The sequence below is a fragment of the Silene latifolia genome, chromosome 11, assembly GCF_048544455.1.
Source record: "Silene latifolia isolate original U9 population chromosome 11, ASM4854445v1, whole genome shotgun sequence".
NCBI classification, from domain to species: Eukaryota; Viridiplantae; Streptophyta; class Magnoliopsida; order Caryophyllales; family Caryophyllaceae; genus Silene; species Silene latifolia.
In genome coordinates this window covers 28,145,647-28,160,526 of record NC_133536.1, presented here as the reverse complement: position 1 = coordinate 28,160,526, position 14,880 = coordinate 28,145,647, and the positions used below count along the sequence as shown (strand labels likewise).

Here is a 14,880-nt window from a genome sequence, read left to right as displayed (position 1 = left end):
TAGCAGAAAATCACCCATGTCCCCTTGCTGTTGGACAAAGGATCCATCTATTTCAATAACCTCTACTTGCAAAATATATATATATTAGGGCCGGCTTAGGTCTCGTAATTCTTATGGGCTTTGTCCCGTCTCATAATGTATAAATACTCTATGATTGATTAATGAAAGGCAAGACACACGTTTAACCTAAACAATCTTATTAACATGGTATCAGGGGTTTATCAAACAACACGCCTACCCTAATACGTCTCTGTGCTCTTCTTCACGATGACACAGGACGTCATCCCCACTTCCGCTTCCTCTTCCGATCCTAAAATCGATCCTCTATCTCCTTTTTCCCTTGCTAATCAAGAAGGACCCGGACAAACTATTACCCACATCAAACTCCGAAGCGACAATTATGAAGAATGGCGTCGTTCTATGCGTATGTCTCTTAAATCGAGACGCAAATTCGGTTTTTGTGACGGTACTATTGCTAAGCCAACTGATAAATTCCTCCTTGATCAGTGGGAGGTAGTTCATTGCACTGTTGTACAATGGATAATGCACTCGGTGGACTCGTCTATTCGCGATAGCATCTCTTATAGTGAGGATGCGTCGGTTTTATGGAAGGAATTAGAAGAACGGTTCTCTGTTATTGACGGTTCTAAAATTCAATCGCTCAAAGCGCAACTTAATGACTGCAAACAGACAAAGGGCATGACTGTGACGACTTATTACGGAAATTTGAAGGCTTTGTGGGAGGCCATCGCTGCTCATGAACCGCTCCTTGCCTGTAAATGCGGTCATTGCACCTGTGGCATTGCGAAGGAGGCACTTGCGCGCCAGGAAATGGAGCGTCTCCATAAATTCTTCATGGGTCTCGATGCTTCCCTTTATAGCACTATTCGCTCCAATCAATTGGCGTTGGATCCTCTGCCGTCCCTTAATCGCGCTTACCAGGTAGTGCTTCAGGAAGAACGATTAAAAGCGAGAGGATGTTCCTACGGCTGATCCAACGGAAGTTATGGCCTTTGCTCTTCGAAAGGATTCGGGTTCTTCCACTACATCGATCGCGGCGTGCACTTCGTGAGCGAGGAACGGCAGGAGCGACGAAACTGAAATGTTCCTCAGATCGCCCGGGTCATGATGTCCAAGACTGCTTCATCAAAAGTCAGAAATTCCCGGACTGGTGGGGCCCTGATCGTCCGCGCACTTTGGAGGATATGCGTGCTCGGACTGCTCGTATAGCTGCTGCCAAACAACCAGCCCGTGTCAATGCGTTTATTTCCGAGCCCGGTGCTTCTTCTCATGACCGTTTAAGTGGTATGTCCTCCGACTGGATTATTGATACGGGAGCATCCCATCATGTCACAGGTGATGTCCGGTGGCTTCGTGAGTCTCGTTCGGTACCATCTCGTCCTATTAGTCTTCCTAATGGGCAGACGGTTCTTGCTCGGCTTGCTGGGACGGTTCATTTAAATAGCTCTTTAATTCTTCATGATGTTTTGTTTGTTCCTAATCTCACGTGCAATCTCATTTCCGTGTCCCAATTAATTAATGCTTCTGCGTGTGTCGTCAATTTTACTAACCATGCTTGTCACATTCAGGACCATTCTTTGAGGACGAGGATTGGAGTCGGTGAGTTACGGGATGGGCTATATTATTTGCGTGAGGTGTCAAGACCGGCGGTACATCGGGTGAGCATTGATGATTCGCTTGACTTATGGCATAGACGGCTTGGACACCCGTCGCACAAAGTAGTTAAATTAATTCCCTTTGTTCGTAATTCTTCTTCTGTTTCTGAACATGTTTGTGACGTTTGTCACTTGGCTAAACAAACTCGGACAAGTTTCAATTTGAATGATAATAAGGCTGCTGCTATTTTCGATTTGATACATTGTGATTTATGGGGTCCCTATAGTATTCCCTCGTCTTGTGGTGCAAAATATTTTTTAACTATCGTTGATGATTGTTCTCGCGCGGTTTGGGTGTATTTGCTAGTCGATAAAACTGAGGTACCGGAAATGTTTATGAACTTCTTTAATATGGTTGACAATCAATTCTCCAAACGTGTTAAAGTAGTTCAATCAGATAATGGGACCGAATTTCGGCCCTTGGAGCGTTATTTTTCACAAAATGGTATTTTATTTCGCACCTCTTGTGTTGGTACACCTCAGCAAAATGGCCGTGTTGAGCGCAAACATCGGCATATATTGAATGTTGCCCGTGCACTTATGTTTCAGGGACATTTACCGCTATCTTTTTGGGGCGAGTGTGTCTTAACTTCCGCATACTTAATTAATCGGACCCCTTCTTTGTTGCTCCAAAATAAGTCTCCCTTTGAAATTTTGTTTGGTGTGGCTCCCTCTTACATTAATTTACGTGTTTTCGGGTGCTTATGCTTCGTACATGATCAAAGGGCTCGGGGTAATAAATTCGCTAAACGGAGTCGCAAATGTCTTTTTGTGGGGTATCCCTATAACAAAAAAGGGTGGAAGGTTTATGATATAGCGACCGGGGATTTCTTTGTCTCTCGGGATGTTTCTTTTTATGAAAATCATTTTCCATATGACACCGATGCTAGTGGCCCGGTGACGGATGATACCGTTTTTGAACCGGCTGAGATGTGTCCCGTGGATGATGTTTCCTCCCCGTGTGTTGATGCGGGCATTGATGAGGTGCCTTCGGCTAGTGGGACAGGTAATGTTACGGGTAACATGGAGGATCCGGTTAATGGTGCTTCTGTTGATATAGGAAATGGTACAGGTAACCAGGAGGTCCCTTCATCCGACCCGGCACGTGATCCGCCTGCTACTCCTAGTGTCCTTGGTCGTGGTAAGTGGGCAAAACGCCCACCTCCTCACCTCAATGACTATGTTGTTGAAACTACCACTGCATCTGCCCTCACGCCCCCCGACTCACCGCGTACTCCATCCTCTTCCTCAGGTACTCCCTATGCCCTTACTAATTATCTTAGTTGCGGTAAATTTTCGTCTCGGCATCGTCAGTTTCTTGCAGCAATTACAGCGGGTGTTGAACCACTTAATTTTCGTGTTGCTATAACGGACCCGCAATGGTGTAAGGCAATGCAAGATGAGATTACCGCCCTCGAAAATAATGGCACTTGGGAGCTCACAGACCTTCCTCCGAATAAGAAAGCTCTTGGCTGTCGTTGGGTTTACAAGATCAAATATAAATCTGATGGCAGTGTTGAGCGTTTTAAAGCAAGGTTGGTTATTTTTGGCAATCATCAGGTTGCAGGTATTGACTATGGCGAAACATTTGCCCCTGTTGTTAAGATGGTTACGATCCGTACTTTGCTTGCCGTTGCCGCTATTAATAACTGGGAACTTCATCAAATGGACGTGCACAATGCTTTCTTGCACGGCGATTTGTCTGAAGAGGTCTATATGAAATTACCTCCTGGTTTTAGCAAGGGTAAGGAAGGTAAGGTCTGTCGTTTGCGCAAGTCTCTATATGGTCTCCGTCAGGCACCGCGTTGTTGGTTCGCAAAATTGGGAGCTGCTTTACGGGACTACGGCTTTGTTCAGTCCTATTCTGATTATTCTTTATTCACTTATTCCAAAGACGAGGTATGTCTCCATGTTCTTGTTTATGTGGATGATCTCGTTATTGCTGGCAATAATTCAGCTGCCATTGCTTCTTTCAAAGAATATCTGGGTACTTGTTTTCATATGAAGGATCTCGGTATTTTGAAATATTTTCTGGGCATTGAAGTAGCCCGCAACTCCGAGGGTATTTATCTTTGCCAGCGCAAATATGCTCTCGATATCATTTCGGAGACTGGGTTATTAGGCGCTAAACCCGTAGCTACTCCTCTCGAGCAAAATCATCAGCTCGGTTTAGCTAAGGGCGCGCCACTTGCTGATTGCGAGCCTTATAGGCGTCTCGTGGGTCGATTGGTATATCTTGCGGTTACTCGTCCCGATCTCTCATATGCTGTTCATATTTTATCCCAATTCTTACACCAGCCACGTAAGGAGCATATGGATGCAGCTCTTCGCGTAGTTCGGTATCTTAAAGGTAAACCGGGTCAAGGCATTCTATTACGATCTGATAGCACTCTTAATATCTCTGGGTGGTGTGATTCGGACTACGCCGGATGCCCTTTGACTCGTCGTTCTGTTTCTGGTTGGATTGTCTTCCTGGGTGATTCCCCCATTTCCTGGAAAACCAAAAAGCAACCCACTGTGTCTCTGTCATCAGCTGAAGCCGAATACCGATCCATGACAGCTGTTCTTTGCGAGTTAAAGTGGCTCGTTGGTTTATTTTCCAGTCTTGGGGTCACTGTTTCGCGGCCTTTGCACCTTCATTCTGATAGTAAATCCGCGCTCGGTCTTGCTCAGAACCCCGTTTTTCACGAGAGGACGAAACATATAGAAGTTGATTGTCACTTCATTCGCGACGCTATCTCTGATGGCCTGATTCGGCCGTTTCATGTTGCCACCCATTTGCAGCTTGCCGACATTTTTACCAAAGCCTTGGCTTCCTCACAGTTTGACTTTCTTCTTCGTAAACTGGGCATTCTTGATCTCCATGCTCCAGTTTAAGGGGGGGTATTAGGGCCGGCTTAGGTCTCGTAATTCTTATGGGCTTTGTCCCGTCTCATAATGTATAAATACTCTATGATTGATTAATGAAAGGCAAGACACACGTTTAACCTAAACAATCTTATTAACAATATATCTTCCAAGGACCACAATCACAATAGCAAAGACCACAATACAGATGAATGGATTTTTAGTTTAAGCAGGAAAGCTCCTTATATGATGAGAATACACTTCTTATTTCACGGCAATTTGTCATCTAATCAGAACTTCTAAAAAACATCCACTCATCCAGAGTGAAATCGCACATTGATGATATTTCACTTCTGAATATCCTCCGGTAAGAAGCTTGCAGCAAGATAATTCCGGGATGAGTAATACCCCATACAGCCATACGACAATTACATAGCAGAAAAGATTTTCTGTAAGCATGGCTTTATCTGCTTGTCTGCTTCAAGGAATGACTTTTGATGCAAATTCTGGAAGTAATCCTTACAAAGGGATAACAATTCCAAATAAACTAGTTCTCAAAAAAAATTCCAGATAAATCTATTCAACTAATATTAATATACATATATAAACCATGAACATAGAGGCAGAATCGCAAAAGAGAGGAACAACAACAACAACAACAACAACAACAACAACAACAAAGCCTTAATCTCAAAATGATTTGGGGTCGGCTGATATGAATCATCCTTTAGAACCATCCATAGGTGAAGGCAGTCAACACACACCTCAAAAAGTGAATAGAAAAGGGAAAATGAAAAACAAAAGGGGAGCGAAAATGTAATGGAAAGTCAACGTAAACTTACAGGTTTTAAAATCGAATTTCAGATTTCTTTTATAAAAACTTAAAATTTAAATCGAGATAAAAGATTAAAACGATTTTGAAAACCGAAATAGAATTAAGGATCCGGAATGCCTTAAAAGTAAACCAAATAAAATATATAAGAAAGTGGTCGGTAAAGAAATGTAATAAAAGAGAGAAGAACAAATAATTTAATTAAATTAAATAAAAACACTAAATATATCAAAAAAATATCAAATACTAGAAATCAACATGTATCCTCTCCCTCCATTGTGCCCTCTCCGTCACCATACTCTCCTGAAGCTCCAGAAATCTCATATCGTGCTCTATCACTCTCAACCAAGTCTGTCTCGGTCTTCCTCTACCTCTAGGGACATTTTCCGTTCTCCAAGTCTCCGACCTCCTAACTGGTGCATCCATAGGTCTCCTTCTCACTTGGCCAAATCATCTTAGTCGGTTTTCCATCATCTTGTCCTCTATTGGCGCCACTTTTACCTTTTCCTTAATCACCCCATTCCTTAATCGATCTTTCCTTGTATGTCCGCACATCCATCTCAACACTCGGAACCGTAAAGTAAGGCATGCCTAATTGTCGTGCGATAAAATTTCCCCTTTAATCTTTGGGGCATATCTTTATCGCATAAAAACCCCGAAGCACCCTTCCATTTCAACCATCCCGCTTTAATTCTGTGAGCCACATCTCTGTCTAACTCCCCATCATTTTTAATAATAGATCCTAGATATCTGAAGAAATCTGACCCCTCAACAACATTCCCATCAAAAATAATACTCCCCGCATCTGTCGATCTCAACCCCGCCACTTTAGTGAACGGACACCTCAAATACTCAGTCTTACTCTTGCTCAACCTAAACCCACGAGTCTCTAAAGTCTGCCTCCACAATTCCAACTTTCTCTCCACCCCTCTTTCGTCTCATCAATCAACACAATATCATCAGCAAACATCATACACTAAGGGATGTTGTCCTGAATATCCCTCGTCAACTCATCCATAACTATGGCAAAGAGAAAAGGACTAAGTGTTGGGACATATATGCCATAAAGAATTAAGAGGGTATCCGTCCGTATATATGTAGAAATATTAGTAGGCATACACTCAATCATTGCAGGACCATTCATTATAACATGCATCAAGGAACTCGATGGCCACTGGTCAGCTAAAAATTACGATGACAAAATACATCAACCATTACAGAGTCATTTGTGTCATACAACTAGGCGAACCGGCCATTCAAAAATGATGGGGAAGTACATTGAGTAAAGAAGCACTATTGAGTTCAATCACCTAATTGTAGCACCTATTTTGTGGATATCAATATACTACTCTAACAACTCACCAATCACATCAGCCCTAGTATTCTATCACCTACTTTGTGAAAGAAGCTCCTATTGAGTAAAGTAATCACAGGATTAGCTAGCCATTCATTAAACGTCACTAATACAGTCTCAGAAAATGATATCAAGAATTTACACACACATTGAAGATAAAAAAGATTTCCTGATATCTTTCAGCATATGATTATAAAGTAAAAAGATGCAAATGTTCATACAAGAAATATATTATAATGAAGACCAAAAAGGGATGCATCTTTAGAAGTAAAAGTTCTTAATACCTTTAACAAGTCCATTTGGCCACCTGTTGAATAGCAAAAGTCCTAGAAAAAACAAAATCAAACTTTCTTAAATCAAATTTTCACAAAGACAGAATGTCAAACTGTCAAGGCAGCTGAATGAAATATCAAAAACTGCACTGCAAGGGTCACACTTTGACAAAAACACGTCAACCAAAAGATTTGTAATTGAACATACCTCCATATCGTCAATAAACCGTTCAATTGAGCGGTACGGTGTGTAAACAATTAGATCAAATCCTAAACTCTGTGAAGAAAGGTTACACATAAGTCAATGATACGTGCATTTTATATAGTCTTTTTAGTCTATTCTTGCACGCATCTTTATGCTATTTTAGTAGTTATTTGCTACGAATATGCCCCGAATTGCATACTTTGGAAGGTCTTGTATTAATTGCAGGAATGAGCTTAGAGATGCGGAATCCAGCCTAAAACATGTCCCTACGCATGCATTTAGGAGATGAGTTGAGTCGGAGCTTGGGAAGTACTATTTTGAGATGCGCATTGGAGTAAGGAAGTTAGGCGAGCCAAGAGAGTGCTTCAATTTGCTAGTTCCTGATTGTAAGAGCCATATCTCGAGTTCTACAACATTTATTAAGGTGATTACAGTTGGAGGTGAAAGATTATCCTCTTAGCTTTCCAACGCCACCAACCACGCCCTATTTGTCCAAGTAACGAAGGAATGGCAGCCGTTTGAAGTTCAGTGCGCGAAGCAGGAATTACGCGCTGAGAAGTGCTCGATCAAGAACTATTTCTATTCGATCAAGAGCCCATTTGCTCGATCGAAAGCTACCTATTCTTGATCGAGTGATTAAAGGGAAAGAAGTCCTCGATCGAGAGGAATTGTTCTCGATCGAGAGGAATGCTAAGGAATATCACTCGATCGAGAGCCTTAAGTACTCGATCGAGTGGATTTTGCTACGGGGTTGGGCTTTTAGCTCAGTTTCCGTCAATTAGGTTTAGCTAATCCTATTTTCCTATAAATAGGAAGCTTAGGACGACATTTAAGTCTCCTTTTTTCATCCAGTTATCACGTTACTTTTTCTTCGGTCATTGCTACTGTTACTTTGTTCTTACATTTCCGGATCATTTATTTCAGTAATTCTTTCTTCCTTTCTTTCTTTTTAATTTAATGTTTATTATTCCTTCTTCTTTATTTCTTGCTTCCCCTTTAATTATGCATAGCTAATCCCATAGTATGTTAGGATTAGGGAAGTCGTGGTAGCGATGTTTTAACTGACTTGAATAGGTTAGACTTGCGGTAGGAATTGTATTAGGCAATTTAATTGTTACTAGGTCAAATGAATGCATGCAGGAGACCATTAAATCTAGTTAACCCCGACCTGGATCGAAAGATTGGAAGGGAAGGCTTGCTTAATTACAATAGGGTATCATAGTGAGGGCGAAAGTTATGCTATTTACGCTCTAGGGCGGTTTAAGGACCGAAAGGTGACGACCATAGCTCTTCTTATCAATAGTCTAATCGCATCAGTAATTCTGATAGTGTAGCTGCCACGGTGGACCGACTCCTAGCATACTTCCCTTCTCTTATTGTTAATTTCTCTCATCTATTTCCCTTGCTTTAATCTTTAGTTTAAATCAACACAATCAAAACCCCCCATTGTGACATTATACAGATAAATAGACAAATAGATAGTACACCGCCTCCCTGTGGAGATCGACCCTACTTACCGCTGACTTCTGTTAGTTGTACTTAGGTATTTTATTTTTGGTACTAAACGACAGTATCAAATTTTGGCGCCGTTGCCGGGGAGGCAATCTATTTATTTATTTGTTTAAATTTTATCTGTTTTTAGCCTCAGGGGATTTTTCCCTTGAGGTCGTTCTGATCTTTTTCCTTGAGTGCTGTTTTGATAGGCTCGAGTCTGTAGTTGCTCAGTTAGCAGCTGAGATGGAGCTAGAAGAGATCGCGGAGTGGACATATTCAATGGTAACGCTTGTATCACAAATGCAAGAGAGAAATAAAAATATGGACGCTCGATTCCTTGAGCTCGAGTTTGTAGGTGCTCAGTTAGCAGCTGAGATGCAAGAAGAAGAGGTATACCTTGCTGAGAGCGGTTTTTCCCCTGAGGAAACCGTGTTGCCCAATGCTGAGGATGACCTCTATGACTCGGATGATGAGTTTCTATCATATTTCAATGCCTCACGCGAAGATTTCAGCCCTGTCCAGGAAGAATCACTCGATCGAGTGACTTATATTAGTCGATCGAGTGAATTCCCAGAAGAAGGTGCTCGATCGAGTGATTATTCCACTCGATCGAGTGGAATTCAGGAGGAAATTGGTCGATCGAGTTGCTATTCTGCTCGATCGACTGATTTGGCCATTGGGAGCTTTGATTCGTCACTTGGGGTTATTTTGGATGACGATTTTGACGATGATAATGGATACTGTGAGTCTCCCCTATTCAAGGCCGAGTTGGATGCACTCGAGGCTGCGATTTACGGGCTGAATTCTACTAAGGAGGGTGTCAAAGAGGCAGCTGAGTCGGTAATTGCTCCTAGCACGGAAGAGGTAATATCTTCCTTTGTCAATGACTCCGTCATTGAGAGTGACCGACTCGAGGTAGTAAACGATAAGTTATCTATTGTTTGTTTTAATAGTAAATTGCCTCAGTTGATTTTTGCTGCGCATCCCAATGCTTTGCCCCTTCCCAGTAGGTCGTATAATTTAAGGATTTTTCACCGTCCGTATCATTTTAATTTTGTTAATCTGAAATGGAACCCCACTTTATTGTCAATTGCTCCCACGCTCCTATATTTTGTGGATAAATTTAGGAGCGCTCATAGGAAATTTGTTAGACTTAAACGGTTGTTTAATTTTAATTCCTATTTCTGTATTCCACTTTTGTGCTACTTATGCTGTTGTGTAGCACATGCGCAGATGTACGATCTAATGCTGCGCGCTTTGAGCTGTTTTGATTGTGACTAATTAGAGAAGCTTGAAGAAAAGAAGGTCGAGCTGGGACCTGACTGAAGCTAGCGCTACCCGGGAGGCAACCCGGCGATTTTATTTTGCATCTTTATTTTATTTCAGTTGTAATAAATGGTTTTTATACCGTAGACGGTCTCAGTTAAGCTTGTTTTTGTTAGTTGCGGGCTGTTTTTATTGCGTTTTGCAGGAATTACGCTGAGGATCACTCGATCGAGTACTTTTTGTACTCGATCGAGCACTTTTGCTGCCAAATCCATTCGATCGAGCATTTCATCTACTCGATCGACCACCTGCAAGATGAGAAACCACTTGATCGACCACAATTCTCTTCGATCGAGCTGATTTTGGATGCCCTTTCACGTGTTGACTTGGATTAGCTTCCTGAGACGGTTTTCCGGGTCCTTAGCAACCTCTCATTTCATGGTCGGTTTGGGGAGGTCCCTTTATTCGCGCATCTTGTGAGTTTTCCGCATTTACTCTCTTTCTCTTTGAGTTTGCATTTCCTTTCTATGTTTTGGTACAATGGGGGCATTGTACGGTTTGGTTTGGGGAGGTTATGCATCCATATCTGTGTCTGCATATTGTTTTTACTGCATTTCAGTTATCACGTTTCATTTATGTTTGCATTGTTGTTCATTTTTATTAAAATTCAAATCCCTAAAAATTGAATTCAAATCCCTAAAAATTGAATTTTTTTAAAAAATTCAAAAATTTTCACGTTTATTTTAGCATATAGGTTAAGTCGGAACGGTAGATTTCCATGATGATAATGCACTATAACTTGTCAATTTACTTGAGCCTTGCACTTCCGTTGATAGTTTTTAGCTTTGTCATACGCATAATCTACGAATTTCTGTTCAAATATAAGCTGACTGTTTAGACTTGACCTATAAATTGGCAAACTACTTAAAAATTCTGAGATTTAGAGCCCATAACTGGTGACATTCATGACCAGTTCATTAGGAATTTTGAGTAGTACTCCTTGCATAGCATGTTCGTCTCTTTTGCACATTTATGACATTCAATTTCTCGTCAAAATGCACATATTCGGGTTCGTGGTTGGTGTCACATGTAGGGAGGGCCTTGCAAATTTCCCTTTCCTTATATTTTTCACCCATTTAGCTCCACATTAGCCAAATTTGCCTTTTGACCCATTAGCTACATCCCAAACTAAGCCTGCCTAGTCAAGCTAGTTAGTATGTTCTCTTGTGGTATGAGTTTTCGTCTGCAGTTTGGCCGTATCTCTTTTGTATGGAGTTGTTGGAAAATAAAGGAAGGAGGAAAGAAAAAAAAAGAAATGAAAAAAATTTGAAAAAGAAAGAAAAAGAAAACGTGAAGAATAAAAAGAAAAAAAAAATCAAAAAAAAAATCAAGAAATCACGTATACAGGAAGGAACCAGAGGAGGAAAAGTTTGGAAATTTTTTTAGCTGGTTTGATTTTTGAGTCCGTCTGTGCCTATTTCTATCTTCTGACGGTCTCACTCCTCCGTTTTATTCATATCATTTTGAGGAGATTGTGTATTGGGTAGTGAGTTTTGTGCCAAAGAAGGGCACTTGTGCTTAGTCTTTCAGTCAGTTGAGATCCGGATGGTTTTATTATGGTCCTGTTAGAACTAGCTTGACGCTATTACCTTCACATTACCATAACTTGTTTTGCCTTTTCTCACCTGAACCTCACTATTCCCAAATTATTTGCAAGCCCTCGGCTGTGACGGACATTATTGGTTGGAGTATGTGCATTAGTACTTGAATTGTCTTTCATTTTTGTTGCATGCATGCTATGTAGGTCACAGTTAGGTGAGTGACTGTCCTTTCTTCTCTCTTTTACATATAAATATTCACCATTTGCTTCATGAGAGAAGAGTGACCACGAGAGAGTCCGATTTTGTTGGTCTTGCAAGGTCGATAGGTTGGCTATATTTTCGAATGCACTCATAATTCGTTTTGCGTATTGATCGCTTAGCTTAAAATCGTTAATCTTTGTTGCATTAAATTGGTTCAAGTAGACAAGTTAAGCTAGCTCTGAGTTATTTTCGCGTTCCATTAGCGTATAGTTTTGAGTTTACTCGAGGACGAGTAAAGGTTTGGTTTGGGGAGATTTGATACGTGCATTTTATATAGTCTTTTTAGTCTATTCTTGCACGCATCTTTATGCTATTTTAGTAGTTATTTGCTACGAATATGCCACGAATTGCATACTTTGGAAGTTCTTGTATTAATTGCAGGAATGAGCTTAGAGATGCGGAATCCAGCCTAAAACATGTCCCTACGCATGCATTTAGGAGATGAGTTGAGTCGGAGCTTGGGAAGTACTATTTTGAGATGCGCATTGGAGTAAGGAAGTTAGGCGAGCCAAGAGAGTGCTTCAATTTGCTAGTTCCTGCTTGTAAGAGCCATATCTCGAGTTCTACAACAGTTATTAAGGTGATTCCAGTTGGAGGTGGAAGCTTATCCTCTTAGCTTTCCAACGCCACCAACCACGCCCTATTTGTCCAAGTAACGAAGGAATGGCAGCCGTTTGAAGTTCATTGCGCGAAGCAGGAATTACGCGCTGAGAAGTGCTCGATCGAGAACTATTTCTATTCGATCGAGAGCCTATTTGCTCGATCGAAAGCTACCTATTCTTGATCGAGTGATTAAAGGGAAAGAAGTCTTCGATCGAGAGGAATTGTTCTCGATCGAGAGGAATGCTAAGGAATATCACTCGATCGAGAGCCTTAAGTACTCGATCGAGTGGATTTTGCTACGAGGTTGGGCTTTTAGCTTAGTTTCCGTCAATTAGGTTTAGCTGATCCTATTTTCCTATAAATAGGAAGCTTAGGACGACATTTAAGTCTCCTTTTTTCATCCAGTTATCACGTTACTTTTTCTTCGGTCATTGCTACTGTTACTTTGTTCTTTCATTTCCGGATCATTTATTTCAGTAATTCTTTCTTCCTTTCTTTCTTTTTAATTTAATGTTTATTATTCCTTCTTCTTTATTTCTTGCTTCCCCTTTAATTATGCATAGCTAATCCCGTAGTATGTTAGGATTAGGGAAGCCGTGGTAGCGATGTTTTAACTGACTTGAATAGGTTAGACTTGCGGTAGGAATTGTATTAGGCAATTTAATTGTTACTAGGTCAAATGAATGCATGCAGGAGACCATTAAATCTAGTTAACCCCGACCTGGATCGAAAGATTGGAAGGGAAGGCTTGCTTAATTACAATAGGGTATCGTAGTGAGGGCGAAAGTTAAGCTATTTACGCTCTAGGGCGGTTTAAGGACCGAAAGGTGACGACCATAGCTCTTCTTATCAATAGTCTAATCGCATCAGTAATTCCGATAGTGTAGCTGCCACGGTGGACCGACTCCTAGCATACTTCCCTTCTCTTATTGTTAATTTCTCTCATCTATTTCCCTTGCTTTAATCTTTAGTTTAAATCAACACAATCAAAACCCCCCATTGTGACATTATACAGATAAATAGACAAATAGATAGTACACCGCCTCCCTGTGGAGATCGACCCTACTTACCGCTGACTTCTGTTAGTTGTACTTAGGTATTTTATTTTTGGTACTAAACGACAGTATCAGTCAACATAATAGTATTGAAATCAAACCAAAAGAGGTAGCTTCTTGCTGTTCAAGATTTGTTGATCCAAGATGAAATAAAGCCGAGAATGCATATGTACCCGAAGGACTAGCATCTCAATATCTAAAATCAATTGGTGATCTAGCTGGATAATCTTGCCAAGGTCCTCAGAAGACGAGTGATTCTCTTCTATCTTACAAGCTAGATATACACAGGTAAGCCTGCAATTTTAAAGAGAAGAATAGATGCTACAAGTCAACAAAGTGGTTACACATGTCTTCAAACAATAAAACTAAAAAGTGATGGATAGTTAGAGCTGTCAACACGATTTCTTCCCCCACATTTCCCAGTTTGATTTAGCCAAAACCTGTTTGTCCTCTTTCTATAAGTAACCTAAAATGGTGATGTCAACTCAAACGACCGAGTAGAAACGGGGTCTATAGTAAGATTGTTTATATTAACAATAGAGGACAATCTTTCTGGATGATAATATAGTTATTAATGGAAACACAAACAGCTAGTTAGATATCGTACATTACATATTTTGGATCATGCTCCATGACTGACCAATGTAGATAAAACCTCTTGTAATAGATCAATGCAATCCCCTGAAAACCACCCAGAAATTAGGCAACTATAATGAACCATTATAAGAGAATTGCTTGAAATTGCCACATAGCACAACTACGGACCTGAATCTTATGTGGAAAAAAGAAGGCTCGGCAAACTTCATGAATCTTGTTTTCATAAAATGCATGCAACATGCGTTCAACTTCAACCTTGAGTGGTTTAGCACTAGAATGTTTATCAACTTAGCTCAAACAAAGAAGTCCCTCAAAACATCAGAAATATAGCATTGAATAAATTATAAAACTAGCTTCAAGAGAGAGTAAAAGACATGATCTTATCAAAGCATTACCATTGTTTTCTGAATCCCTTTTCCGTTTAGGATGAGAGAATGATACATCAGCGTCAATCTCCAAAGAAGTTGTACCATACTTCCCCAACACCGAATATCAATGCACATTTTGTTATGTGGGAAAATGGATTACATAGCCTAGTTTACATATTCTGAGAATTTTGAGGTGCCAGCCAAAAGAAAACTGAAAAATCAATGTAAAATGTGCACAATAATCAAATTTTAAAAATGAATTGCATTACACACTACACGGGTCGCAAAGATCACAGTCAGTGAATGCAATTTCATCAGCTCCATCAATCGAAGACTGATGCTTCCTATGTGCAAAATAGAAAACAAAAACAGGAAGGCAAGTGGGTATGCATGCAAGAATATTACCACAAACAAAAGAGATGCAACATGAAACCATTGTTTTTCATTCA

The 14,880-nt window shown here is 40.6% G+C and overlaps 2 protein-coding genes across 2 annotated transcripts; one reads left to right on the top strand and one right to left on the bottom strand.

Annotated features, from left to right (window-relative positions):
* Positions 1-267: 267 nt before the first annotated feature.
* Positions 268-993, top strand: LOC141613174 (uncharacterized). The gene has a single exon (XM_074431914.1). It carries the CDS (start codon positions 268-270, stop codon positions 991-993), a length of 726 nt encoding a protein of 241 aa, XP_074288015.1.
* A 3,958-nt stretch (positions 994-4,951) lies between these two features.
* Positions 4,952-14,867, bottom strand: LOC141613173 (cyclin-H1-1-like). Its single transcript, XM_074431913.1, has 8 exons — positions 14,703-14,867; positions 14,459-14,537; positions 14,232-14,350; positions 14,074-14,147; positions 13,640-13,760; positions 7,190-7,258; positions 6,994-7,035; positions 4,952-5,029 (listed from the first exon to the last, which is right to left on the bottom strand). Exons 1-8 carry the CDS (start codon positions 14,865-14,867, stop codon positions 4,952-4,954), a joined length of 747 nt encoding a protein of 248 aa, XP_074288014.1.
* Positions 14,868-14,880: the final 13 nt, after the last annotated feature.

Coding starts and splice junctions, on each gene's coding strand:
- LOC141613174 (XM_074431914.1), top strand. CDS start 268: ATGACACAGGACGTCATCCCCACTTCCGCTTCCTCTTCCGATCCTAAA.
- LOC141613173 (XM_074431913.1), bottom strand. CDS start 14,867: ATGGTTTCATGTTGCATCTCTTTTGTTTGTGGTAATATTCTTGCATGC. Junction 14,538..14,702: donor ATCTTTGCGACCCGTGTAGT/GTGTAATGCAAT, acceptor GTGTTGGGGAAG/TATGGTACAACTTCTTTGGA. Junction 14,148..14,231: donor TTTTTCCACATAAGATTCAG/GTCCGTAGTTGT, acceptor GGTGGTTTTCAG/GGGATTGCATTGATCTATTA.